The sequence below is a fragment of the Chaetodon trifascialis genome, chromosome 22, assembly GCF_039877785.1.
Source record: "Chaetodon trifascialis isolate fChaTrf1 chromosome 22, fChaTrf1.hap1, whole genome shotgun sequence".
NCBI classification, from domain to species: Eukaryota; Metazoa; Chordata; class Actinopteri; order Chaetodontiformes; family Chaetodontidae; genus Chaetodon; species Chaetodon trifascialis.
Window position 1 is genome coordinate 17,506,187 of NC_092077.1, and position 25,179 is coordinate 17,531,365.

The 25,179-nt window shown below is 46.4% G+C and overlaps 2 protein-coding genes across 2 annotated transcripts; one reads left to right on the forward strand and one right to left on the reverse strand.

The window, feature by feature from the left end:
- Window positions 1–7,450: 7,450 nt before the first annotated feature.
- On the reverse strand, window positions 7,451–15,150 carry itfg2 (integrin alpha FG-GAP repeat containing 2). Its single transcript, XM_070992557.1, has 12 exons — window positions 14,738–15,150; window positions 14,428–14,523; window positions 14,290–14,331; window positions 14,013–14,190; window positions 13,802–13,941; window positions 13,479–13,627; window positions 13,292–13,386; window positions 13,131–13,184; window positions 12,135–12,226; window positions 11,349–11,466; window positions 10,165–10,338; window positions 7,451–7,617 (listed from the first exon to the last, which is right to left on the reverse strand). Exons 1-12 carry the CDS (start codon window positions 14,831–14,833, stop codon window positions 7,550–7,552), a joined length of 1,302 nt encoding a protein of 433 aa, XP_070848658.1. The 5' UTR covers window positions 14,834–15,150; the 3' UTR covers window positions 7,451–7,549.
- A 3,084-nt stretch (window positions 15,151–18,234) lies between these two features.
- Window positions 18,235–20,000, forward strand: ascl1a (achaete-scute family bHLH transcription factor 1a). Its single transcript, XM_070992199.1, has 2 exons — window positions 18,235–19,011; window positions 19,126–20,000. Exon 1 carries the CDS (start codon window positions 18,396–18,398, stop codon window positions 18,996–18,998), a length of 603 nt encoding a protein of 200 aa, XP_070848300.1. The 5' UTR covers window positions 18,235–18,395; the 3' UTR covers window positions 18,999–19,011; window positions 19,126–20,000.
- Window positions 20,001–25,179: the final 5,179 nt, after the last annotated feature.

The window sequence follows — 25,179 nt, forward strand, 5'->3', positions numbered from 1 at the left end:
TGCTTTTCTCTTTGTGCTGGTGTCTTTAGACAAATGCACAGCGAGCTGCTTTGTCTCAAAGCCGCAGTCTGATCGCTTGAGACACTGCCGGTCATGAAAGGAACAAGAAAAAGGGTATGTGTTGACTTTTTGACCTTTTAAGTTGAGCTTAAGGCAGCGGCCAACGCTCGACTCTCCATGCAGCAGAAGCGTTGCATAAAGCAGCGTGTCTCATCCTCCCATACTTTATGCATGAAGAGGCTATGCTCATTTGGAGGGCAGATCTTGACGAGAGATTGCCGAAGAGGGGGCACACTGATCTGCAGCAGGGAATGACTAATATAAATCTCCATCCAGAGGGGTAAAAGTACACGCAGTAACACGGTGATCTCCCCAGGCTTTCAGCTCCCATGAGGAATAAATTCTCTGCAGTTACACAAGCAGCCTTACAGTAAACCGCCTGTGCACTCAACCACCCATGTAATTGTATTTATTGATAATTATTGCCGAGGAAGGTCAGATGTAGGAGTGGAACGTGGAAATGTCCTCACAGTTAAACAACTGAGCATTATCGTCTCGTCTTCAATCAGCAGAGTCATGACTGAACAGATACCGCTGTCAAGTGTCACCTTTTCCTACTGCAACCCTTTAAAAGTGCGGAGTAAACACTGCTTTTGTTCGGGACTGTTTTCAGCAGTTGATTAATACACGTTTGGTGCTCTAGTGCACATTTCCACTGCATGCACCGACATACGAAACATATCATACAGAATACAAGCAGACAAAGCCTTTAATTAACTCTGAAGTAAACCTAAAATGTTTTCTAAAACGACAATAAGACGACTTCAGCAAGCCAACCACGTTCACCATCCTAGTTAGCAGTGCATTAGCATGCTAGCATTTGCACAGTCAACACAATGCGCCGCTGAGGCCGATGGGAATGTCACTGGCTTTGCAGGTATTTGGTCGTAAACACAAACAGTACTGACTGATGATACATGAAGCCAGAGGATCATTAAAGTGATCATCCTTGCCAACCAGCACTGATCTCTGGAGCTCTGCAGCTAAACTGCATTTCAAAGTCTATTTCGCAGCGTGCTTTTTAGATTTCCGCTCTCCTTCACATGATTAGAAGCTGTGCAAAGCGAGTGTGGGCAGAAGGACTGCCTTTGTCACAGACCTTTGATACGAGCTTAGCCCACTCCTCCATCCAGACCAGCCTGTTCATTTACTCTGGCTGTCACCGGGAATAGCTTTCTGCCTCTTTTTTGTCCTTCATCTCCATCAGCAGCATCTCCTCCCTCCATCTGGCTGCTCACACACACAGTGCAATCCTGCAGGCGCGATTAACTCAGTGGGATGACCCACAAGCCTTAACCCCACAGAGGCAGGTAGGGACACTGTGAGGGGAATATTGATCAGACAGTCTTCTGTGGAGAGGCAGCTGTTATGTAACACAGTGCCAGTGAGTGGGAGATCCTCCAGAGAGGGCTTGAAACAAGACAATGAAAAGCGTTTAAGCTCTTGTCTGGAAAGAAGCACATGAACATGCAAATGGAGAAATGCTGATCATTTTAGGCTGCAGAAAAGACTGAACGCCACGTTCATGCCGTGTCAGTTACCGTAATTACTGTACCATTTTCTAAAATTGTGAATACAGTACGATTCACCTCAGCATCTAAGCTCTCATTGTGACTTTTAACTGAAAGCACTGAATTACTACAGTGTTAATAATTCAGCTTTTGGGGGTGTTAGTGCTTCAACATTGGCAAGCATGCAAACATTTCTAGCATGCTGGCAATCTAGCATTAGCGTGTTTATTAAGCATTTAGCAACGCAAACTGCCACGTTATGTTAACATTTATTTCAAAGTGCGGCTGCTGACGGGGAGCTCAGACTTGAGTTGTAAAGGTGTGTTCAGTCACTTCTTTAAGGGTTGGACAGGTAGAGTGTGTGAACAGAGCACATGAGGATGTTCTGCAAAAACCAAGATGCTGTCTGTGAGTTCAACTCACCTCCTTTCTTTGGGAGAAATGATCTGACTTTCCTCTCTGTCGTAACTTATTCTGCGCTGCGTACTCAAGCTGCAAGAGCAAAATAAATCCCACATGCAGAAAAATGATGTGGGATTAATTAAAACATTCTATTTCTATTCAGCCCTGCGTGCACTACTCTCCTTCCTTAATCTCAAAGTGACAGTGAGAGTTAAAAAGAGGCATTAGCCGGTCACATCTGAGGCTCCGCTGATCAAAATGCTGGTGAGGATTTTTAAACTGCATCCATACAATTCATTATATCAACACCAAACCCTTGGAGACTTCTCTGTACAATAAAGTAGCCAGTCAGATTGAAATCCGCTGTGCATCTGCTGTGTTAAAACCGCTGGTTATTAAAACTGCCTGTTGGACTGTTCATCCTCCAGCTATCCCCCATCGAGCATGACGGGATGATGAAACGCCTCTGAATTAAGCCTGACACGGGCGAAATTGGGTGCTGTTAATCAGTGGTGTCAGTTCCCTCAGCGGCTTGGAGCTGTTGATGGAACACGATCAGAACGTGACGGAGCTTGTGTCAAGCCCCCCCAGCCGGCCCCGCCCCTTTGGAGGCTGGGGGTCCAGCTGCCTGTCAGTCAGGATTAGATCCACACCCACCTCCCACAGCACCACCAGGGCCAAGCATGGGCACTGGGAGAAAGCTCAAGAGGGGGGACGTAAACTGGCAGGAAGGGTGCACATATAATTTAGAAAGCCTGCAAGATGTGGCCTAAAATACAACCATTATGGATTAGTGGTTGAAGAAGTACTCAAATCCTTTACTTAAGTAAAAGAAGAGGAGAAACATCAGGAAAAAGAAATCCAAAAGTACTTGAGGAAAACTTGCCCCTGTGGCTGAGTGGCTTCTTGAGACTGGATTTTACCTCTCTGAGCCACAATTTAAACGAGACGATCCGACAGTATCAGCCACAAAATCTGCAGAGGGAGGGGTGGGGGGGGCTAATAACACGCTGGATGTTAAGACGAGAGACCACAGATCAAACCGACAGCCAGCGTGGGATTCTCTTAACCACGACCACGATCGTTCCCGAACCTTAACCATGTCCTGTTTTTGTGCCTAAGCCTGACCAAACCTTAACCACAGCAGTGTAATATCAGAAAACAGTTTAACATAAATAAGTATTTTCAGAGGGTGTGGACCACCACTCCTCTACACAGGCGGAACATTATGAGCTTCACAAAGCTCCAGGAGGATTCGTTGCATTGAATTGCATTAGACTCTCAGGTGTTCTTGTCATTTCTCTTCCTGACGAGCTTTAGCTAAACTCCCTGATTCATCTTCTTTCAAGGCCCGCGCGTAATTATCCTCGTGTATTCAAACCATCGCTGCCATTTGTGATTCATCAGCATTGTATTCAAGGCGGCTGAGACGTGTAAATGAATAGTGCCTCTGTGAGTGAATGAGTCACTAACCAGCAGCCGGGCTGGATGGCGCAATCAAACATAAGAGCTGCATATATTTCTCTGAAATCACAGTCAGGTGTATGGGAGGATCAGACAAGACAATGGGTCAAAAAGTCTAGACGAGGATCAAAACTAAGCTGTTCCAGAAGTGGCGGGTGAGAGAAGAGTGCTGAACTTTAGATCCCCCACCAAACAATTCACAGACTTCGTGCCTCAGTGGAGTTTTATTTGCCACGTAGACAAGTTGCATGAGCGGTGACGGTCAACGTGGCGTCCTCGTAAGGCTGTATTGACTAACAGAGCTGACACCGGCGTGACCTGACGCTGCGGGTTGTGGAGGATGCTACATGTGTTTGAGGAAGGGGTGGGCTGTCAGTACCAGCAGATTTTCTTCACTTTGAGCAGCGACTTTTCTTTTCGAAGATTAAGCTTTCAAGACTTTGGAAAAGAAGTCTACAAAGCCCCTTTAAAGTTGGATTATCCCGTCTCTATTCAGTGCATTATAGATTTTCCATAGAGCCTAAACTGAATTTGCCTTTTATTCCTACAGAAATCATGTAGCCACAGTAGGCGGTGTGTCCGGTGAGGCCCCGCTAAGACAGGAAATGTGATGCTGCAACGCGGACGCTTCATGCCGTCTTCTGAATCTGACACCAAGGCTGCTGCGTCCCTTCTGAGAACATGTGGAGAGCAGCCTAAAGGGAGCGCGGCTGCCTGCTGTCAGCTTCTATAGACGGGGGCCTGGTGATGGGTTTATTACTCATGAAATGTCTCATGGCAGTGGTCTTTTATAGACATTAAAGTCTTGGTGTATGGTCTTTGTTGGCTTGTGGCCTCCACACACGAAGTCATACATCAAATATCAATTACACTGATTGCTGATAATAACTTCAGCCACAGTAGCAGCACGGCTAGAGGGACGGCGATGCCAGTCTGTCGGCCGGACGGACAGATTAATGTCTCAAATGGACTGTTAAGAAAATCTAATCAGACGTTCATGATCTTCACTTATGAATCCTTTTGCTGATCCTCTGACGGTTCCTGCAGTGCAACCGTTGGGTTTACATTTGTGGGTCAATTTTTAAGTCGCGTAATACTTTGGATTATGACCAAACGGCTGCAAAATTGACATTCCCATAAGTCTTAGCTGCACTAATTGGCAGATGTTAGCATGCTAACAAGCTAAACCAGGATGATGGACATGGTAAACATTATACCAGCATGTTAGCATGCTGATGTTAGCATTTAGCTCAATGCATCACGTTGTCAAAGTACAGCCTCATAGAGCCACGAGCACGGCTTATTTTCTCTTTTCTTGCTTAATTCTATGATTTTTACTGGAAGCCCAGACTAAAAAGCCCAAAAGTGGGTTTGTTTCAAAAAGTAGTCCAATGCGACCACCAAAATCTTTAGCTTCGAGGTAAACTAGCTCACACACAGTCTTCTGAAGTATTTTAGTTCTTTCGTGATGAAGAGGAGTAAGAAGCACAAACGTTTCTGCTAATTCTTTCCTCAGCGTGCACGCTCAGCGATCATCAGCGTCCAACCGCGTTTCAACAGCGAAGCAGCATCCGGTGAACAAAGTGGAACCAATTAAGCAGATTGGAAATGGAAACAGTTAGAGCAGATTATCAGGAAACAGTGTGACATCTAACTGACTGAGGGATACAGGAGAAAAAGGAGGTGAAGGCGGGAAAACGATTGAATAAAAAACAAAGAGAAAAACTCTATTCCTGCTGGTGACAAAGAGTTCAAACTTTACGCAGACGTCCTCTCAAAGTTATCTCCTCTCAGCAGATTCAAAAAGCAATAAACTTTATTTTGGAAATCTAGACTTCAACATTTACTCCATAAGTCATCGAAATGATCCCAAAAACCAAGAATAGAAGCCAAAGTAAAAGGGGCTGTGAACCATGTTGAAATACGCTCTGGTACCATGATAACCTTTGAACTTCACTGAAGACCAAAATGCTTCATGGATCCACGCTGGATAACAACAAGCTCTCTGGAGGAAACATCCCCTCAAGGCCAACGTCCAGATGGCAGCAACGATGCTAAAAAAGGGAATTTTTTGGGTTTCGGTTGTAGTCAATACAAGAAATGATGCGGCTAAAATAGCTGCAGACAAATCCATACACACACAAATACACACAAGGTCAGCGAGAGCACGACAAGCCCGTTAGCCCCATGTGGTCGTGTCCCAGGGTCAGATGTCTCCGGCTGGTTTTATGTCCAGCCTGCCTGCTTGGGGAAAGTATGAGAGCAAAGGTCACAGTCGCACAGGATTCATGACTGGAACACTTTGCATACTGAACGGCCTGAAGTTTTCTCTGGGAAATCAGAGCGGAATCAGGACGCAGACGACTGATTTCAACAGAAGCCGGTCCAAACGAACAGACCCAAATCCCTGCATAACAGCCAGGATCCATAAGAACAACAACACGACACATCAGCCCGCCGCTGCCTGACCATTAATGGTCACAGACACGAATCAGGCTGAGCTTACTGCACAGGAATGTTCACCGCTTATAAGGACAAACCGCAGTCGATGTTCAGATACCAGCAGGAAGCGACGAGGTTAGCTCATCACGAGTCGTACGCCAGCGCCGGTCAACACGCTGCTGTCATAAAACACAATGCAGTGCACATCGGACACATTTCATGAGATGAGGTGAGATGGAGCAATGACGCCAATCAACAGAAGGAATGTTTACATGAGGAGGTCGACACGCTAACTGTCCAAGGTACAAGATGCAACAGCCTGCTAACACGGAGCTGCACCTGCACATTAGCGTCACACCGTTCATACATAAATATTGGTTTATCTGTAGTAATTCCTAAAGCTCCAGTTAACGTCTTCAAATGTCTAGCTTTGCCAAACAAACAGTCAACAGTCACCTTACGACACGAAACAGAGAGGAGATTAAACTGATTTAAACTGGAAGTTTTAAAACATTAATTATATACTTCAAAATAATATTCCTTTCATTTAGACTCAGTGAGCCTGGAACTGTCTATGTTTAGGTTTGCTGAACTTATCTGCTCTCTTCATTACTAGCTCTTTAGATTAAAGCTAATGCTGTAATATGACAAAAGGTTCCAGATGTGGCAGAAAGACTGAAACCAGAAGAAGGGAGGCTGCTGAAAAAGATGCTCAACAATCATGTATGAGTGTGATGATGGCCACCTAAAGTACAGATAACATCTATTACTGAAAGGTTGAATTGTGATTAGCAGGGTTTCACCTTTCAGTGCGACAAAAACAAGTCAAGGCAAACAACGCTTGACCAAACAACGACGAGTGGACCTCTGGGAGCAGGGACGTGGTCCTATAGGGATCATCTCCCCTGGCAGGCCTCTAAAGGGCAGAAACACAGGAGAGACGGGCGGCGGTGGCCTATCAGGACACCTGAGCCTGCATTTCCCCTCTGGCGCACAAACACACTCGCTCGCGCAGACACAAACACACACACAGCTCATTTATACTGCATGAGCGAAAGAGAGGCAGTGTACATAGGTGGTTATAGGATCCTCCCATTGGGAACAGTGGGTGATTCCCTCAATGCCTCTGATGGTCGCGCCCTGCGGGCACTTAGCTGCTCAGCTGACAAACAACTGCCGTCTTGCTGCCATGTAACTCATTATGTAACGTGTTGTATTACGTAACGTCTGCGGCGCTTTGCGTCTTTGAGACGAAAAAACAAAAGGCCCTCACTGTGTTTAATCAGAGCTCTTTTCATCAGCTCGTCAGCGCTGACTGACGGCGACATGATGCCTCCGCTGCCCCCCCCCCCACTCACAAATCCACACAGTCACCGGTGAAAACAGCAGGTTAAACAGTATAGCGTTTCCCCGGCTTTGTGCCTCGTGCTTTTATCCTCTCTCAGCCTTGTGAAAAACAACCTGAGCAGGTGGAATACTAACGACAGAGGCGGCGTTCGTCTGCAATTACAGCCAGCGAGGGCGAGCAGATCAGAAACCTGAACCTGACAGTACATCTGCGGGGAACACAATGACCAGGCCGGCAGCACGGGAGACAGACATTCAGTGTTTATTAACAGTATTTACAGTCAGGGGGGAGCAGAGATGCTGTGTTGATGTGTGTCCCTGCGCTAAACCTGCGAATCCTCGTAGAGAACGTTTGCCACCAGAGATCTGACTGCTGCCGGGTCCTCAGCGTCTGTGGAGGGAAAACACAAGCGTGACACTCAGTGTGCGACCAGATAAACATGACGACGACTTTCACAACAAATAAAGCTTCTTTCACGTCCCCCTCAAGATACTTTTCAGGTCCAAGGCCTATTTTGTCCAATACTTTGGTTTAGGACCAAATACCTGCATTGATAATGAGATTCCTCGCAGGTTTGATCCGCCTTTGTGCTAATTTAGAGGCTAAACTGAGATGATCAGAATACCTGGTTAGCATCAGCATGTTAGCATTCTCATGGTGAGGATGTTAGCAGACACATGCACACACAGACACACACTTTTCACTCCAATACATTTATGACAACTTCAGTTACGAGCTATTATCTAATATATAAATACAGAACCCCCAAAATACTGTAAATGCATTCTGCTGATAATACTTACTGACAGTACTTTTATTTAAGTCAATCTTTCAATGCAGACTTTTCCAGTGCGATTTTATAACTTTTCCTTTTAATTAATGTCCATACTCTCGTGTAACAAAACATTTCTTACCTTGCAGCGCTCAACACTACAGCTTCTCCTGCTACTCTCTCAGGTCGAAAGCTAGCTGACGAGCGAACTCCTCAACGACAAACTGAAACCGCCGGCCGCGTAGGAGGAACTGTCAATATTTAGAAAGCTTCCAACGCTGTGATGGAGAGCTGACAGACTCCTCATCGTCACCCTTGGAGTAAAGGGCAGTTATTAAGGTAAATGAACAGCAGGGAAGAACCTGTGAGCTGCAGCTGACATTTACAGGAGTTCAGGGCGAGGCAGCAAACACAGCGTTCATTTTAAGTGGATTCAATGTTCCATATATGCTGTTTGCTTGCAAATAAAAGCCATTTTTGATGGCGCTTTGGCTGCTTAAATAGCAGACAGAGATTTGACGTGTGTTTCCATAAGGACAAAAATAGTGAACACACAAAGCCGACCATCCCCTCCCCCACACTCCACGGATCAGACACATTTTCACACTTTCATTTTCCCACAGTTGCCTCTCGTCTTTCCACTGCGTCCCTCTCTCCTCCTCTCTCTTTCCGTGTCCCTGGGCTGCTACATCAGACATTTTCCACACTGGGTTAGGTAACAAGCTGCAAAATCACAGTCAAAAGAAACACAACAGGCCCAGAGGTTGAATTATTAACACAGGCAGCAGGAAGCTACACTAACACCACCACCAGGCTTCAGAAAAAAATCAGCTGGAATCTGCATTTTCATTTGCAGTCAGGATGCTCCAGCAAGGCCCGTTTATTATACGTCGTCCTCGTCCTTCCTCGCTAAGTTTCCACTCATTTCACAGCGTTTTCCTGACGTGAAGCGGTTGACTGGCTGGTCATGCGTGCAGACCACACAGCGCGGCCACACTCATGATTTAACCACATTTATCCTCTCCTCAAACACGCTTCACACGTGACGAGCGCCGAGGCCGAAAACGCACGAGGACAGACGCCGAGATTAACGTTGGAAAAGGAAACCATCGTGTGCGTTTGCAATTATTAACCAAGTTATTGACTTAGCTAAACGTTGTGTTTTTCAGGAGACGGCAGAGACAACGTTTTCCAGAGAGAGGAGGATAAAAAGGATGAAGAGAAGGAAAACAGCCAGAGAGCGGCATCCTCGGCTTCTGTGGTCTGTGTGCTTGAGGATTACAGCCTCCCTGAAAATACTTCAGTCCTCTCAGCGCATTTGGCTGACAGGGTGTGTATTTGTACACAGAGATGAAAACCAGGGATCTGAAGCTTCCTGGAAGAGTTTCCTCCCTGAACTCCTCCAGTACATGTGGTCAGACGTGTATGTGTGTGAGTCCCAGATTTTTTGGAACTGGGGTTGTAGGCACAGCAGTGCTTTGAGCTAATTGCTAACACCAGCTTGCTAGCGTGCTCACAATAACGATGCTAACGTGCTGATGATCAGCGGGTGTGATGCTTACCACGTTCACCATTGTAGTTTAGCGTGTTAGCATGCTAACAGTTGTATTTGGCCATGAATCAAAGTATTGGACAAACTGAAATTTTGACCTGATGATGGTGCTACAGGAAAAGTCTGGACGTTACCACGTTTCTTAGAGTCACATGCTGATTTCTGTAACATGTTCAGTCCACACTCATGCAGATTCAGGCATTATGACTCTTGAAGGAGGACCGTCTGTACATGACCGGTGCGACAGGTCTGGATCTTTGTTCACAGCACAGATAAAAGAAAACTGGTGAATGTCACCAGTGAAATCACTCACTGGTGCCCCTTAATAAAGAACCTGCTTGTACGAGTTGAGGCTCTTTAAACTAGCCAGTGACCAGGATCTTGTTAGCAGTAAAAATCTGTCATGTGGGGATCGCTGTCCTCTTGGCTCCTCATCAGTATTCAGGTCAGGAGTCTCAGTTTTACCGCACACAAACTGACTACAGTCACAGTCGGTCTCTCGTCTAATTAAAACAACAAACAGAGGAATCGCAGGTTTGAATTTGATGAGCGACACTCTAATCTGAACTGAACCTGCTTCCTAATTACTTCTCCGAGTTATTGGTGTACTCACCGACTCCCAGCGCCTTCAGGTGGCTCTTAAACTCAGGTTTCTCCTCCAGGACCCTCAACAGGTTTGTGGACTCCATGCGCTCCAGCTCCACCTTCCAGTAGACGTAGATTTTGTGACTGAAGCTCACGTAAACCAGACAGGGGCTGTTCTTGCCTTCCTTACATGTATACTGCCCTGCAACCACACAAAGCACAGCGTTAACTAAAGGCCGTTTTCACTCAGTGTGCTGTGATGCAGCGTGTTGGGTGAATCCCAATGAAGACATCAGCAATCCTCTGCTGCCTGGCTACTAATATGTGTCTCTGTAGCAGAGCCAAACCAGTCTCATCTGCCTCAGTGATCACACAGAGCAGGCAGAGGGAACAGTGGACACACACACAATCTGAAGGTGCAAAGAAACGATCCCCGATGGCATCAGGCAGATCAAACAAAGTCTCTCGTCTCTCTCTCTAATCCATTTACTCGTACACGTCATGTTAGCTGCCTCAGACACTCGGTGGCTTGTTCAAACACTGCAGAAAGATTTGAAAAGACAGACCGAAGAGGAAGAGGGAGAAAGAACCCACGGCTCAACACTGACACCTACTGGTGTAATGAGATGCTTGAAATTTTCACCATGTATTTACTCACACCAGCCAAAGCAGAGGTTTCCAGCCGCTGCACCGTGGAGAGTTACTGGGCATTGGAGGCATTTGCTGCTGGGCCACAATGAAGCAACATGATTCAGCAAAAACAGCTGAACAATAACGAGGTCCCAATGTTGACATATCATCAGCTTTTATGCTGATACGTTCAGCTTATTTGCACACTTATGGAGGAATGTGCTAATGAGTTAGCTCGGATTGCTGGCAGGTGTATTTTGGGACTTTAAACCAGGCTAGCTCTTTCACTCTTTCTGCAAAGCTAAGCTGCAGCTTCATATGTGACTGACAGGTGTGTGGTAGCAGTCTTGTCAGCTCTGACTCTGGTGCTGAGCAGGGGGTGTAAAGTGGGATTTTAGAGTTTTCTGCTGCTTGTTGCAACTGAAATTGATGCTATATGAACCAAAATCAAAATAATGAGCTAAAAGACTCAAAAAAGGTTCTGCAAAGCTGAAGGAGTAATGAACACGCATGTGAGCCCGTACTGAAATATGATCCACAGAGGAAAACAGATCATTTGGGGTCAAGTTTGAGGTCCCTCACCCGCACAGAAGGCGTTGACGTTTTCATCGAACTGGAAACGCACGACTGTCCGATTGTGGTCGATGATGTAGGTTTGACCGTCCCAGGCGCACGCGACCACTTCCTCTCTGCCGTCTCCCTGGAAGCAAACACACATCCTCGTTGTGACTCTCAAAATAAACGGATGCGATGCTGAAATGACTCTGTGATTAATTGATCACTACTTTTATTTAATGAACTTCACTCCAGGCTGAAAAGCAGCGTTTCACTTCCCCCTCAGGAAGAAAGTTTCACGCCTTGCTGCACCTGTAACTACACCCTGCAGCAAAGTAACGAGCTGGACCAGGCGAGGTCAGCAAAAACGAAGTCTTCAGCTGCTGTTCACTTACTTTTTAAAGTCATTAGTCATGAGCAAACTCATGAGTTTTAACCTCTCAAATAAGAGAGCTTTTACCTGTTTGCATACTTCATGTAAGATACGGTTGGACAAATGCAACAATTTGAAGAAATCACCATGAGCTTGGTGTGAATTTATGATTTTTACCATTTTAAAGACAGTTTTACATTACAGTAGTTTTTCTGACTTTCTTTTAGATGTTTTCAGTGAAAAAAGTCAGCTAAATACTGGCTGGTGGTGCCGACATTGGTAATAATTTTTTATTCTATTTACTCATCTTCACAAAAATGTTTCCTGTTTATTTTGTATATTTACTGTCTGAAGGATGCTGATTATGAATAAAATTAAAGGTTTAATCTTAACAGAAAACTTTGATTAGTTTAACCCTCCATGAGGACACATAAACTCACGGTGACGTCGAGCTTCTGCAGCGCAAAGAGCTGATGATCCACCTGGACGGACCACAGCAGCTGCTCCGAGCTGTCCATCAGCTTCAGGGTACCTGTGACATTTGAAGGCAAGAAGAGAAGAAAGAATAATATCAAAGTCCAGTTCTATGTGTTCTGACATGTTACTGCTATCAGAAATAAAGAATACGTCAAGAAATCACAAGAAATACTTCAGAAAGCTGAAACATCAGCAGTATTTTTGAATGTCCACCAAATAGAAAAGAGCGAGTCAGTTCAGCTGAGCAGGTTGTCGTCATCCTGTTTTCTAGCATCAGGCAGCTGCAACCATCCCCACAGCACCCCTACACTGCCCCCACTGTTCAGGGGAGTACTGCATTTTGCATGAGGACGTGCACTCTGCAGGACACACCAGGCAGCCAAGCAAAAGCACAGTTAAAAAGCAGTATAAAGCTCTTTAAGGTGGATAAAAGCGAGTCCATCTCAAGCCTTAATGTTTCTTGGATTTAATTCAATCACCTCTAACAGTATTGTAATTTCTTTCCTCTACGCTGGCACATTGGGGTGACAACAGGAGGGAGATGGTGAGTGTAAAATGTTGGCAGCCGGAAGCCTTCAGTGATGATAATCCCACTAGATCCTCTCCTCTTTAAATATTGATGAACTCTCCAGCTGCTCTCAGAGCTGCTTGCCAGCTATCTGCTGCTGCCAGGAGGACGGTCTACACCGGCTCACAGGACATATGGCTCTTTTTACCGTGCTGTGCAAATACCTCGTGTCGGCTGCTTGGATGGCATTTAGTTGTGGTCGAGTTCGTGTTAACGCATTAACAGGCTGACAAGGAACTCACTGATTGGACAGTTTTGATGACATATGTACATCATCAGGACCCATGTGGGGAAAAATCATGCAATATATAGTAATAATAATAATACATATAGACCTAATAACATGCATCACCTGCACAGATCGAGAAATTTTAAATGAAAAGAGACTCACCGTCTAAAGTACAGAGAGCGAACAGGCCACATTTAGAGGATTCCTCCTTTGAACCTGCAGAAAAATGTGAAATATAACTTCCCACTTACTTATACAATGTTTTGTGTGTATTAAAGAAAACACAGAGGACTAATTGGCGGGTGCTTTCCTCTGTTTGGTACCTTTGCTGATGCTGCCGATGAGATGAGTGGAAACGTTCTTGTTGTGTATCCGCCCGGTGGTCAGATGGAGAACTACATCTCTGGAGGGTCCCTCACTGTGAGCAAAGAAACCAAAGCATGTCCCGTGTAACCAATCACAGTGTCTTTTCTCTCCACGTCTTTATCGTTTCTGTGTAATGGGGTCTACCTCCCAGGGGTGGCAGGGGCCTCCTCTCCAGAGCCGGTGGAGTCCTGTTGTGTCCAGGAACACAGCAGGATCGCGTAGCCACAGCCTGGCTGAGACACCATGAGCTCAGGTAAACCCTCTGGACCCGGGTTCACTGACAAACTGTCCACCTGCACCACAGACATTATCATCAAACACAGGTTTACATCAATTGAGCCAATAAGCTTTGATCCCAGGGTGCAGGACGACTGGATTTCTCAGTGTTTCACATGAAAAGATGCTTAATGTTCGCAACTATCCAGGAGGGCTGGACAGCATAGGTGAAATCAAGTAGTCGGGTGTACCTGCCCCTCCAGAAGCCATTTCTTCAGCAGGACCAGCTGTCCAGATCCCAGGTCTGAATTATCGGACGGCTCCTCCCAACGGAAAGCTCGCACCACTCGGTCCGTGTATCCCACCACCAGCTCGCTGCGGCCATCGCCATCTGCAGTGCAGGCGCACGCTGTCACACTCAAAAGAACAAGCAGCACATAAGAGAGCAGAGCCGGGATTTACCGATGTCGCTGATGAGGAGGACTTTGGTGTTGGCAGGAATGTGCTGGGTGAAGAGCGGCTTCTGGTCATCACAGGACAGGAACTCATGCTGACTGGATGAATCTGCTTTATTGGCAGTGGCAGCCGTCAGGTCGAAGAGGTGAAACCAGCCCTCTGCACCAACAGCGACGACAAAGTTCTGTCAAACAGGGAAAAAACACAAACATGGACAATGCTGGAAACGTCACCACCGAAGCATTTATGAAACACTGCTGCCGACCATCACTTCACGACTGACCTTTCCTTTGTTACACACGTCGCCAACAGCAACGCAGGTCAGCTGGTGAAGTGAGATACACACTTAATGAGTAACAGAAGAACAAATTCACTCTACAATTCAAAGTCATTCCCTCGGTTTTCTGGTTTCTGGACTGACCATGCCCACGCAGGTTCTTGTGATCCAGGGTTTGGAGTCGTCATTCTTGTACACGAGCAGCTTTCCACTGGTGTCCCCCACGATCAGCTCGTTCAGCTACAGCGAACAGACAGCACATTATGGAACAACCACCATCTAACCAGGGTGAAAAATAATGTAAAAAGGGTGATTTTTTTCAGAAAAGGCTGCATGCACACTGAATTAACACATCGAGCTCAGCTGTGACGTTTTAACGTTACATCGTCAATAGGGATACTCAGTCAGAAATTAGGAGGATCCATTTAGCTGGATTTAGCTTAATTCACGTTACCGAGTCGTTGTCTGCGTCTCCCAGACAGATAGCGTGAGGAAACAGAGTCCCTGTAAAATCCAAGCTGACACGTTGGACGTAGTTTAAGGACCGCATAGTGACCAAAGTTAGCTGTACTTCATAACCGCTAACTCGCCCTAAACGTTTGCCAAAGCACCGTAAGCAAAGATAGTTTGCTAAGCTACCGTTAGCTCTCAACGGCTAAGGAGCTAAAAATAGCGTTAGCCTCTCCTAAACAGCTCAACATAAGATCACATCCTGATTATCCAACTTAACCAATTAACTTTAAAAAACTGCTTGCTGAACTGCCTTAAAGCGTATGACAGTTACATATTTTATGGATAAGTAGCTGTACAACCGCTAACTGCTCACACACGCGCGTCTTCCTCGTAAATAAAAACACGTGACAGTTTAAAACTACGGAAGCTCAGGATAGACAGAACTATCTATTCCGCAAATCTCACAACGGTTTTTTGTTTCGTTGGTGTTCAGATGTTATTATATATTTCTATGAAAGTGTATTGCTGCTGTATTTATATAAAAACACGTTGCATCTGGGATTTAAAGATCTAAAGATTTAAAGTTGGACTGGCAGTGTTACTTATGTCCTAATAGGGCCTAATAGTGGCACCTAGCGGTGGTTTAGTGCACCAACACACATGGAAATAGTTCAATTCTTAATCTCAACTTCGTTGATGTTCGTCTTTGAATAACACCATAGAATCTAACATGCTTATTTTATTGTTGTTTTTATTTGTCCAAACAACAGTCAGATCCCGCTTTCAGAGAGATATTGTCACTATTCATTATATAAGGCATATTAGGGAATATTTGTCTCAAATGTGCAAAGGAAAACACATTTTAGAACAAACCTTTATTTAACACTTGCATAAATGAAGCACAGCAGCACATAAAAACATTTAGTACTCCTATATGTGTAGAGGATAATTTGCTGAATCTTTGTGTTTAATTAGTTTTCTTTTTTAAAAACTCCTACCATATAATTTAGTGTCAAACTCCCAGCGTGAGTAGCCACTGTTGTCCTGTAGAGGGCGGTGTTCAATTACAACTTTTCATGCCTGACAGAAAACAAGTGAAGAGGGAGCAGGCGTTTACACCAGCATCACAGAGGAGGCAGAAGTTCATCACAGAAACAGTTATTTTAAAAAGCTCATTGTAACTGGCTGGATTGTAGGTTTTGCATTGTTTTTCCATCTCACGTCCTCCTCCTTTGTTTCTCTCTACTTTCTTACACTTTATGTCATAAGTCAGTTAGCAGGAGGCAATAAATATATATTGCGCTCTTCTGTATGAATGCATGACCTAATAAAAAGTTGGTCACAACAATCATTGCATAATTTTTAGAGAAAGTTTTAGCAACAAAATGTCCTGCAAGTTCACTAAACCACGCAAAAGTTTACAACTAACAACCTTTGCTGCAGCTGTCAAAGACTTCTCCAAGTCTAAACTCCAGTCTTCATATATCCATTACTGTCGACGCACCTGCCGAAAGAAAACAAAACATGGGGAGAAAAACAGCTTTTAATGACAAACAAATTGAAAGATTATCCCTAACATCACACACAAAGACGGCGTGGATGACACGGGTGCTTTTGTTTTATTGTCTCCGCACACAGCTTAGAGAAAAGACGAGAGCAAAATACAGAAAGTGGTTAGAGGGGAACTCGGGCGCCCAGATGTCATATTAATTATTACACTCAGCTATGACTGGAAAGCCCCTCAAGAAAAATGAGCGCCCTCCCAGCCACTGGAAGACCAGCCGCGGCAGCAGAGGGAGAAAGTCCTCACAAAGCGCTAATTGGACCCTGGAAGCACACTGACAGGGCATGGATAGGTTTCAGAAAGCCTGGCGATGGCGAAGGGGTGCAGGGGGAGGCTGAATAGAACCCACGCTTCTATTCTAAACTCCCTTGCTGGGCCCAAAAAAAGGGGGGGGGGGGGGGGGGGGGGGGGGGGGGGAATAAGAGGGGAGGGAAAGAAAAGAAAGTATTGGTGGTGGGTGTGGGGTTGGCTGGGGGGGGGGTCTTCAATGCAAGCTTGATTTTGAATGCCACTGCCAACGCAGAAAAATTGCACAATTTATTACAATCCCCTCTTCAGGACGCGCGTACACACACGCACGCGCACAGGACTATAAAAACAGGGAAGGGGAGGGAGGGGGTTTGGGGTTATCTGCGCGCACACACACACACACATGCATGTTAATTGTAGTGGAGAGGAGGATGGACGCAAACACCGACTGAGAAGAATTTCGTGCGTAAAAGTTGAACAATTGCGCAAAAGCTGAGAAACAATCGGGTTTATCTAGGTTTCGTCGATCGTGCCCGCGCCGCACATGCACGCACACATTAAAGATAGAGTGTTACAGTTTGGTTTTGGTTTTTGTTCCGCGCTTTATTATTTTCAAAGCGACAATAATCGACAGAACTCACCGCGTCCGCGCTACTGTAACCATACCGGGTGTATCAAATCATACACAAAGCCTCCTCCCGGCAGCTTCTTAGGGCCCCTCCGCAGATTTGCGCCCCCCCGTTCCGCCTGTGCGAGGCTGATGATCTGCTCTAATCAAAGTGGAAAATTCGGACTCTGGTGCACAATGGTCCCTCAAATGAGCGGCATTCAGACGCGTCTGTACTGTTAACAATGAAACTCGACGGCGAGCGGCTGATTTACATGCGGAGCTCCAGCGCGAGGAGCGCCGCGTTATGTTGTAAATGTGGATGGTTCGCAGCGAGGTGAGCTGTCTTTCAGCACCACCGTTCATCCAGAGCTGCGAGGCAGAAATCAAACGTTAAGGAAAAATTATAAGTAAACACCACGTTGATCTTCTGAGGAGAAACGAAATCATTCATTCAGCGTTCTTAAAAACAATATCAACTTTTTTCCATCATTTCATCTCTATGAGACTGATATGATGTCCCCTGTGGAAAAGAGTTTGTCTCATTTCCAACCTCATTCAGTCAATTTAGCACACGAGGAAAGTGCGTGCACCTTTTTAACTTTAGAAAAAGTTCATATGAGTTTTAGGACAGCGGACTTAAGGCTGGAAACTCCTGATTTACTCTTTAAAACATCCCTCACTGACACAATGTGACGTCATATTTGGTCTCCAAGATAGCTACAAAAACTAGGAAACTAGGAAAAGCTGCAAAACCAACTGATTTTATTCACTCATTAAAAATGAACACAAACCGCCTGTTTGGAAAGAAACGCTGAAGTCACATGTCGTCCTGAACGGGACTCTGTGGAAAACTTTCCTCTCTGCTCCGCCGCTCACCTAGCTGACACCCGTGATAGATAGAAAGAGAAAAAAAAACTCACCACTGTTTGTTTAGTGCTTCAAGTGGCACGCGTCCGGCGCGCGTAACGCACCGGCACCGGGGCAGGAGCCCAAGGTGAATCCACGCGACCGGAGGGCGTGGCCAGTCCCCCATCCAAACGTATTGAAAAGCAGTGGCGTCTTCCCTCGAGGACTCAGAGCAGCTTTGAGGAGCGCGCGAGGCAGCAGCCCAGCGGACTGCCCCCACTGAAACCAGTGCGCGTCAAGCGGCCACACCACGTGAACGGCACGAGCGGGACGCACCGCCTCGAGACTTGGTGATTCTTTATAAGTTTGCGGTTTTTTTTTTAACTGGGAATGGACCTCACAACCAAGATGGAAATTAACATCAGCCAGCAGCAGCTGATGCCGCCCGCTTGCTTCTTTTCCGCCGCGGCGGCGCAGAGCATCCAGCTGAGCCCCAGCGGCAGCAGCCAGAGCAGCGGGAAGTCGGGATCCAAACAGCCCAAGAGGCAACGCTCCTCCTCTCCGGAGCTGCTGCGGTGCAAGCGGAGGCTGAATTTCGCGGGTTTCGGCTACAGTCTTCCCCAGCAGCAGCCGCACGCAGTGGCCCGGAGGAACGAGAGGGAGCGCAACCGGGTGAAACTGGTGAACAACGGCTTCGCCACCCTGCGGGAGCACGTCCCCAACGGCGCAGCCAACAAGAAGATGAGCAAAGTAGAGACGCTGCGCTCAGCCGTGGAGTACATCCGCGCCCTGCAGCAGCTGCTGGACGAACACGACGCGGTGAGCGCGGCGTTTCAGTCCGGCGTCCTGTCGCCCACCATGTCGCAGGGATACTCCGCTGACATGAACTCCATGGCAGGTTCTCCGGTGTCCTCCTACTCATCCGACGAGGGCTCCTACGACCCCCTCAGTCCAGAAGAGCAGGAACTGCTGGACTTCACCAACTGGTTCTGAGCATCTGTATGAGGTAAGAACAGACCTGCTGATATCCAAGTTAATATCAGACACTGTTATAGATAAGCTCTCATGATGAAGAGTCTGAACGGTGGCTTAACTTCTTCTTTTCTTTCTCTTCTCACAGAAATATGGATCAACTCAATTTACTGTTGTAGCGCGCTTGGGATGGTCCCGGAGGAGGCTGGCTGTCCTCAACAAGACGCACCGTATATGCGTTTTGGTCCTGCATCCTTAACGCCCGGTCCTCCCAGACTGACAGACAGATAGACAGACACGGCCTTAACGTCCCAAAAACTTGGGGAAAGTCAGGCCAGAGATCAGCGCCAAAGGATTAAAGGAAGACGGGTCTCCTGACAGCGTGGGAATCCAAGCTTCTGTGCATTTGCCCATGATAAACAAAAAAACCCTAAAGTGAATCCATGCTCTTCGGCAGCACATTAAAAACCTTATTTAACACGTCGCTCTTCAACTATGCTAAATCCAATCACAGAACACCAACCCTTTGGTAAACCTCTCAGACGTTTTAATTCAGAAAATGCTTCCAAGTCGCGGATTTATTCTATGAAATTCTATATCAAAACGCTTTTTTGAAATATATTAAGATATTTTTGTATGTAAGAGATTTATAGATGTTTTGTACACATCCTTTTGTATATATTTTGTCTATATATTGCGAAGTCGCTTCTATACCTCCTGCCTACGTAGACGTGTAGTCTATTATTCTCTGGCTCTTCTGTTCATGAGGTTTCCAGAAGGAGTTTGACACTCCGACGTTTTATTCTAGCACCGATGTGTCTTATTTAATAGCAAAACCATGTTATTGCATTATGTCATGAAGTTCACAATGATCAAAACTTTTGCAGCTATTGTCCAAACTGAGTGCAATGGCCACGCATTGTCTCTTTATACTGCCAGCTCTATATTGTCTTCAGATGTTGAAAAAAGAAGTCTTATAACACCCTCGACACTCTAGTCCAAGAATAAAATGATTTGCTACTGATTTATTTCTATGTCTTGTTTTTGGGGTGGTTTAAAGGAGGGGGGGCGTTTGGTTACGGCTTCCAACATGTGGTTAGTAGCTAACTGGAGTGGAGAGAGAGAGACAATGATGAGGACAATATGATGAGAAGCATGCTGCACTGTAGGGACAAAGAAACCACACTTTTACGCACATTTTACGCACCATTTCTTTCTCGCCTTTCCAAATTCAGAAGCTCCTTAAAGCTTTCAGTCATAAGTCCCTCAGCAAAGCCCTCAACGTCCAACTCTAGCCGGTCTCTTTTGTAATATTGAACGGTGCCCACGGCAAAACTAGTCCATTTTGCGCACGCGCAAAAAGTAAATCTGGTGCCACAAGTGCGTAAAATCGAAGCTCTGTCTGTGTTTCAAAGCAGGCGCAGTAATGAAATTTTAATGTCCAACTAAACCTGCAGCTGCATGAAGAGAAAGTAAACAAACAACAACAAAAATAGATAAATCTCAGACAACTTTTCCTGTTGAGATAAAACGCCTCGTCCTCATAGTTTGGACGGTGCGCCTTTAAACGGCGCCTTAAGTGTGAATAAAAGAAAATGCAAACGTCCAAAACGTTCGTGCACACGAACGGGCTGAAACTTGAAGAAAACGCCAAAGTTATCTTTCATCCCAATTGGCCAAATCAGGTGAAACTTCGAGAAAATGAAAGAAATAAAGAGGACGTGTGCTTTAAACCGGCAGTGGGATGGTTAGTTTGGGGACCACCAGTAGATTCTGAGGTGGAGTTTGTGTTTCTGCAAAACCAAGTTTGACAGGTAGAGCGGCGGCTGCAGCCGGACGCGTGTCTGCTCTAATGAGTGAATGGGGTTTGTGGGGTGGTCGAGTGGAGACACGGAGCTGAATTGGCTGATGGCGTGTGCCTCCTGACAGCAGCATGCCGCTGAACACACAGGACCGCCACCTGGGAAGGAAAGAAAAGCCCCGTACTGGAGCGAGTGCGAGGCCCAAACAGGCGTTGGCTGCTCTTCTATTTAAGCTTCTCCCGCAAGAACTCAGATAAGAAATTCACACATTTGATTCTCAGATTTAAAAAAAAAAAATAATTTTCTTTTGGCAGAGAAACAAACTGCAAAACCGCGTGCGTGGTGTGTTCAGGGTCATTGTGCAGGATGCGCGTGCGCCACATCAGATTTTTCAAAGGAGGGTTAATGGACCACCAGGGGGCCCAGAGAGGGGGGAAGAGGGTCCCTTGAAAAATGAACAGAGCTGCACTCACAGCAGCAGCTGTGATGGAAAACTAGTCGCAGTAAACACTCGCAAAACTGTCATATTGACGTTTTAACTGAGGCTTTTATTTTGTCACTATCAGGTGATTAAACAAAAATCATAACAGGGATAAAATGTTTTTCTGTTTGACTCACAAATGCTTTGCCTGATTTCACAGTTTACTGTTTTTCAGGGGTCGACCCACGTGGACTGGAACCGGCTGTCATTACCAGACAGGTGGAGAGGCCTTTTCACTCCTTAACTATCAACAGATAGATCTTATTTCCTTGATGTAAAGTTTAGACATGAGTGCAAATAACAGTAAATCAGGCCGATACATTGAATTAAGATGAGCTGACAGGCAGAAAAAGTTAATTTCTCTGTAACTCCATAATTTATCTCGTGTGAGAATATATCTTATTTTGTATGTTTAAAAGTCACTAATTTGACTTCCTGCAAAGCTCAGAGAGTCGCATCATTTTTCTACTTTATTTGAAATGAACAAAGAAAGATGATGACTGTCTAAAATATACAGTCAGTGATACACACTGCAAAGAGCATGTAGCTAACATAAATAGCACACCTCCACCCTCGCCTACACCCACTCACACTGAAGACACACTCAGTCCTGTATTTCCTGTGGGAAGATTTGTGTTTGCATCAAGACAGCTTTACAGCAACATGTAGAAACATTTTACTCAGCTGTGGAGAGAGCTCTGACGTAACGTACACGCTTTGAAGAGGAAACTAATGTCTAAACTGCGAAGAAAAAGTTAAAACAGGTACAAATCTTTTTTTGTATTAGACACACAAAGTGCTTGTTTAGGTTCCTGCAGGTCAGTAAAATAAGGAAGAAGCTGCAGGAAGGAAGAAAAGGAGACGTCAGGGAGGATATCAGGATAAACGTAACCTTAAAGTCTTCTTATCAACAGCTGAACTGAATCTATATTTATCTAAACAGTATTAGGTGGCAGAATCTTCTCTCATGTTTTTAACATACATGGCTTACAGGGCAGCCCTGAGCCAACAGTCCTGGCTTTGCTGCCTGTCAGAGCCCATTGTGCGTTGCTGTTTGGCGGTCTGTCAAGCGTGTACGAGCCGCAGGAGAGCACGGCCATATCTAATTGGCAAAGCCGAGGCAAAACAATGGCTCAAACTATACGAGCTGAGTATCTTATTGAATATCATTCATCAGCGTTGATTGAGTTGGATGGAGGAGGGCAGCAGTCTGCGGAGAGGCTGCGTCAAATATTGTTTTTCTCTCCAGAACAATAAGCAGTCGTTGCATCAGAAACTTTACACGAAGCCGCTTCTGCAGCAGCGTGTCAGGAAAGAAGGTTTGAAGGAGTTTTTTATCGAATGCAGCCAAAATAATGTGCCTGTGGTGTGTTCAAAGCTCTACGGTGATCACCATCCACTGCTGCAGAACATTTCAGGACCACAGACAGCACTTTACAGCTCTGGGAAATGCTGTGTATCTAACAGAAACCATGAGGCCCATTCAATGCAGCACGGTTCTCTATCTCCCACAACAGAGTGTGACATGCAGCTGTAAACATTCACTTCAAGGTGATGAGAGACGAAGCATTTTCAAGTCAAGTCGTCCCTGATACAAGACTCCTTGGATAAGACCCTTTTTATATGAATCTACTGCATCAGTGTTAATGTTGGATTTTAGTGAGATGTAAGCAGAAGATATTGGGGAGATTTCATCGGCGTCGTGCTTTTTACACTCTCTGGTTTGAATGATGTGATGTGAACGATTTTTTTTTTCCATTTTAAACGCTGGTGTGATCAGGTCACGTCTTCGCCTTCGCTCGAGACTCCTTCACTGACAGGCAGTGGCAGTCACGCCGATACCTGAGCACACAGGCAGGCCGTGCGGCGGCTGAGGTCAGAGGTCGCTGGAGTCGTCGAGTGGGTTGGAGATGACCGACTTGTGAATGAGCATGAAGAGGGGCAGGTAGGCCAGGAAGTCCAGCAGGTCCAGGGGAGGGATGTGCTGCAGCTCCAGTCTGACGGCGGCTTCCTGCTCTAGGTGGATCCCCCCGGCCTTCAGCTCCAGAAGCAGCTGCTCTGCGCTGATGAAGCCCCGCTGAGCTCCGGCGTCTCCTCGCTGCTCCTCCAGGAGGAACAGGAACAGTTGCTACAGGAGCCACAAAATCAGCCATAAATAAGACTGAGAACAAGGAGAACTGGCTCTGCGCTCTGAGCAGTAGCGAGCGTGGGGGTGCGCACATGTGTGAGTATGAGTGTGTTATTGTTTGTGCTCTTCAGGGCAGCCTCAGATTACCTCAACCTGTTTCTAGGCTTGTTTGAGTGCACCTGTTTGCACAGTTGATGCAGTCAAGGTAATAATTGTTGGGGTTGGGGGGGCAATAATCCCTCTGGCAATTAGCCCATTCCCTCCGCCAGCCTCTCCAGTTAACAACCCTATCCCTAACAGCTCTATAATTACAAAGCCTCCCTACCTGGCCAGGGGCTCAGTTTCCACACCCATGGCCACAGGCTTTCATGTCGCCCCTGCCTTTCAGTTGCTCGGTGCTTCCTCGTATGAATGAGGGCCGGGCCTGCTTGTGAGCGGCCAGCTGGTAGGCCGGTCCCGGTCCGTCTGAGATGAGCCGTGTGTCTCAGGCTGATTACAGGGCTGGGTGGAGCGGCCAGCATGTTCACTGCTGGGCACTTTAATGAGATTAGGCCCGTGCTAATCTATGAAAAGGGAAAAGCTGTCTTTCTCCCTCTAGCTTGCTCCCCTCATTTCCATGCATAAGGGCTGAGTGTCTCATAAAAAGCAAGCTTTGGAATTGCTCTTCAAAGTGTTTACCAGTATTTATTTCATTGTAATTACACCCGCGGAGCCATGAAAGAGAGGCGGAGGTGGCGTTTGTGGCATGAACGTGAAAACAGAGTATGAACATGTGAGCGCACATATGAGGCGAGAGGAGAAATGTGTTGGCGTTACCTTCGCTTTGAAGAGCCTCACTTCGAGCGAGCGGAAGTCCATGTCGCTGATCAGAGATCGCATAAACTCGCTGGAAGAAAACAGCAAAATGATGGCGTGAATTGGTGAAACTGTGCAACAGAACGTGAGCATAGTTTTCAAAGACATTATTTAGTACTGTAAAGAGAGAGAGAGTCTCTGGTGTGCTTCAAGCTGGTCCTACACTTCCCATGATGCAACTCAGTCACATCTTTTATGACAGCCTTCCTGCCTGCTGAGTGCATACCCGCAGTTTGTAATGCAGAGTCAATTTAAAGCCTCGGAGCATAAAGAAAGATAACGCTGAAGATGTGAGTCTTGATGCACGACGCAACAGTCACAGTGCAAAACATGACCTGTGAAATTGTCCCGAAATCAGGGCGGAGCACCTGTGACGAGGCGCACGTTTGTCACAGCGCAACAAAAATACTTTCACTCATCTCATCAAAGTGTTGGTAAACACTGTGGCTGCCGCTGCAGACAGATTCAGGACAGCCTGGTGGCGGCGGCGGGTGATTTTTGGCGGGTTTGTCCCGTGCGATGCTGTGTTTGCAGGGATGTGATGGTAAAATGTTCTGAGCCCATTGTGGTTGCTCACCGTGGCCTGGCGGACAAACAATGCGCGGGCACACGTGGACGTCCCGCCACAGTAACGGATAAAACTGCTCTGGTTTTGGGACAGCGGGTGTGGGGGGAGCTGGAGCTGGGCGAGCCGGGTGAGCAGGGTTCGTGCGGAGGTTTAGGGAGGGGAGTAAGCGACCGGGGCGCACGCTGGTGCAATGTGACCACTCGCAGACCAACAAAATCTAGGTCCGCTCGGATAATTAGAGGGAGACACGGCCGATTGTGTTGGGACAGACCTCTCCAGTCCAGCGTGTGGCACAGCGACGGTCGTCCCTTCTCTAACGAGCGCCCGGTGTTAATGAGCCCCTCCTCGCCGTGCGCTCAATGGCCTGC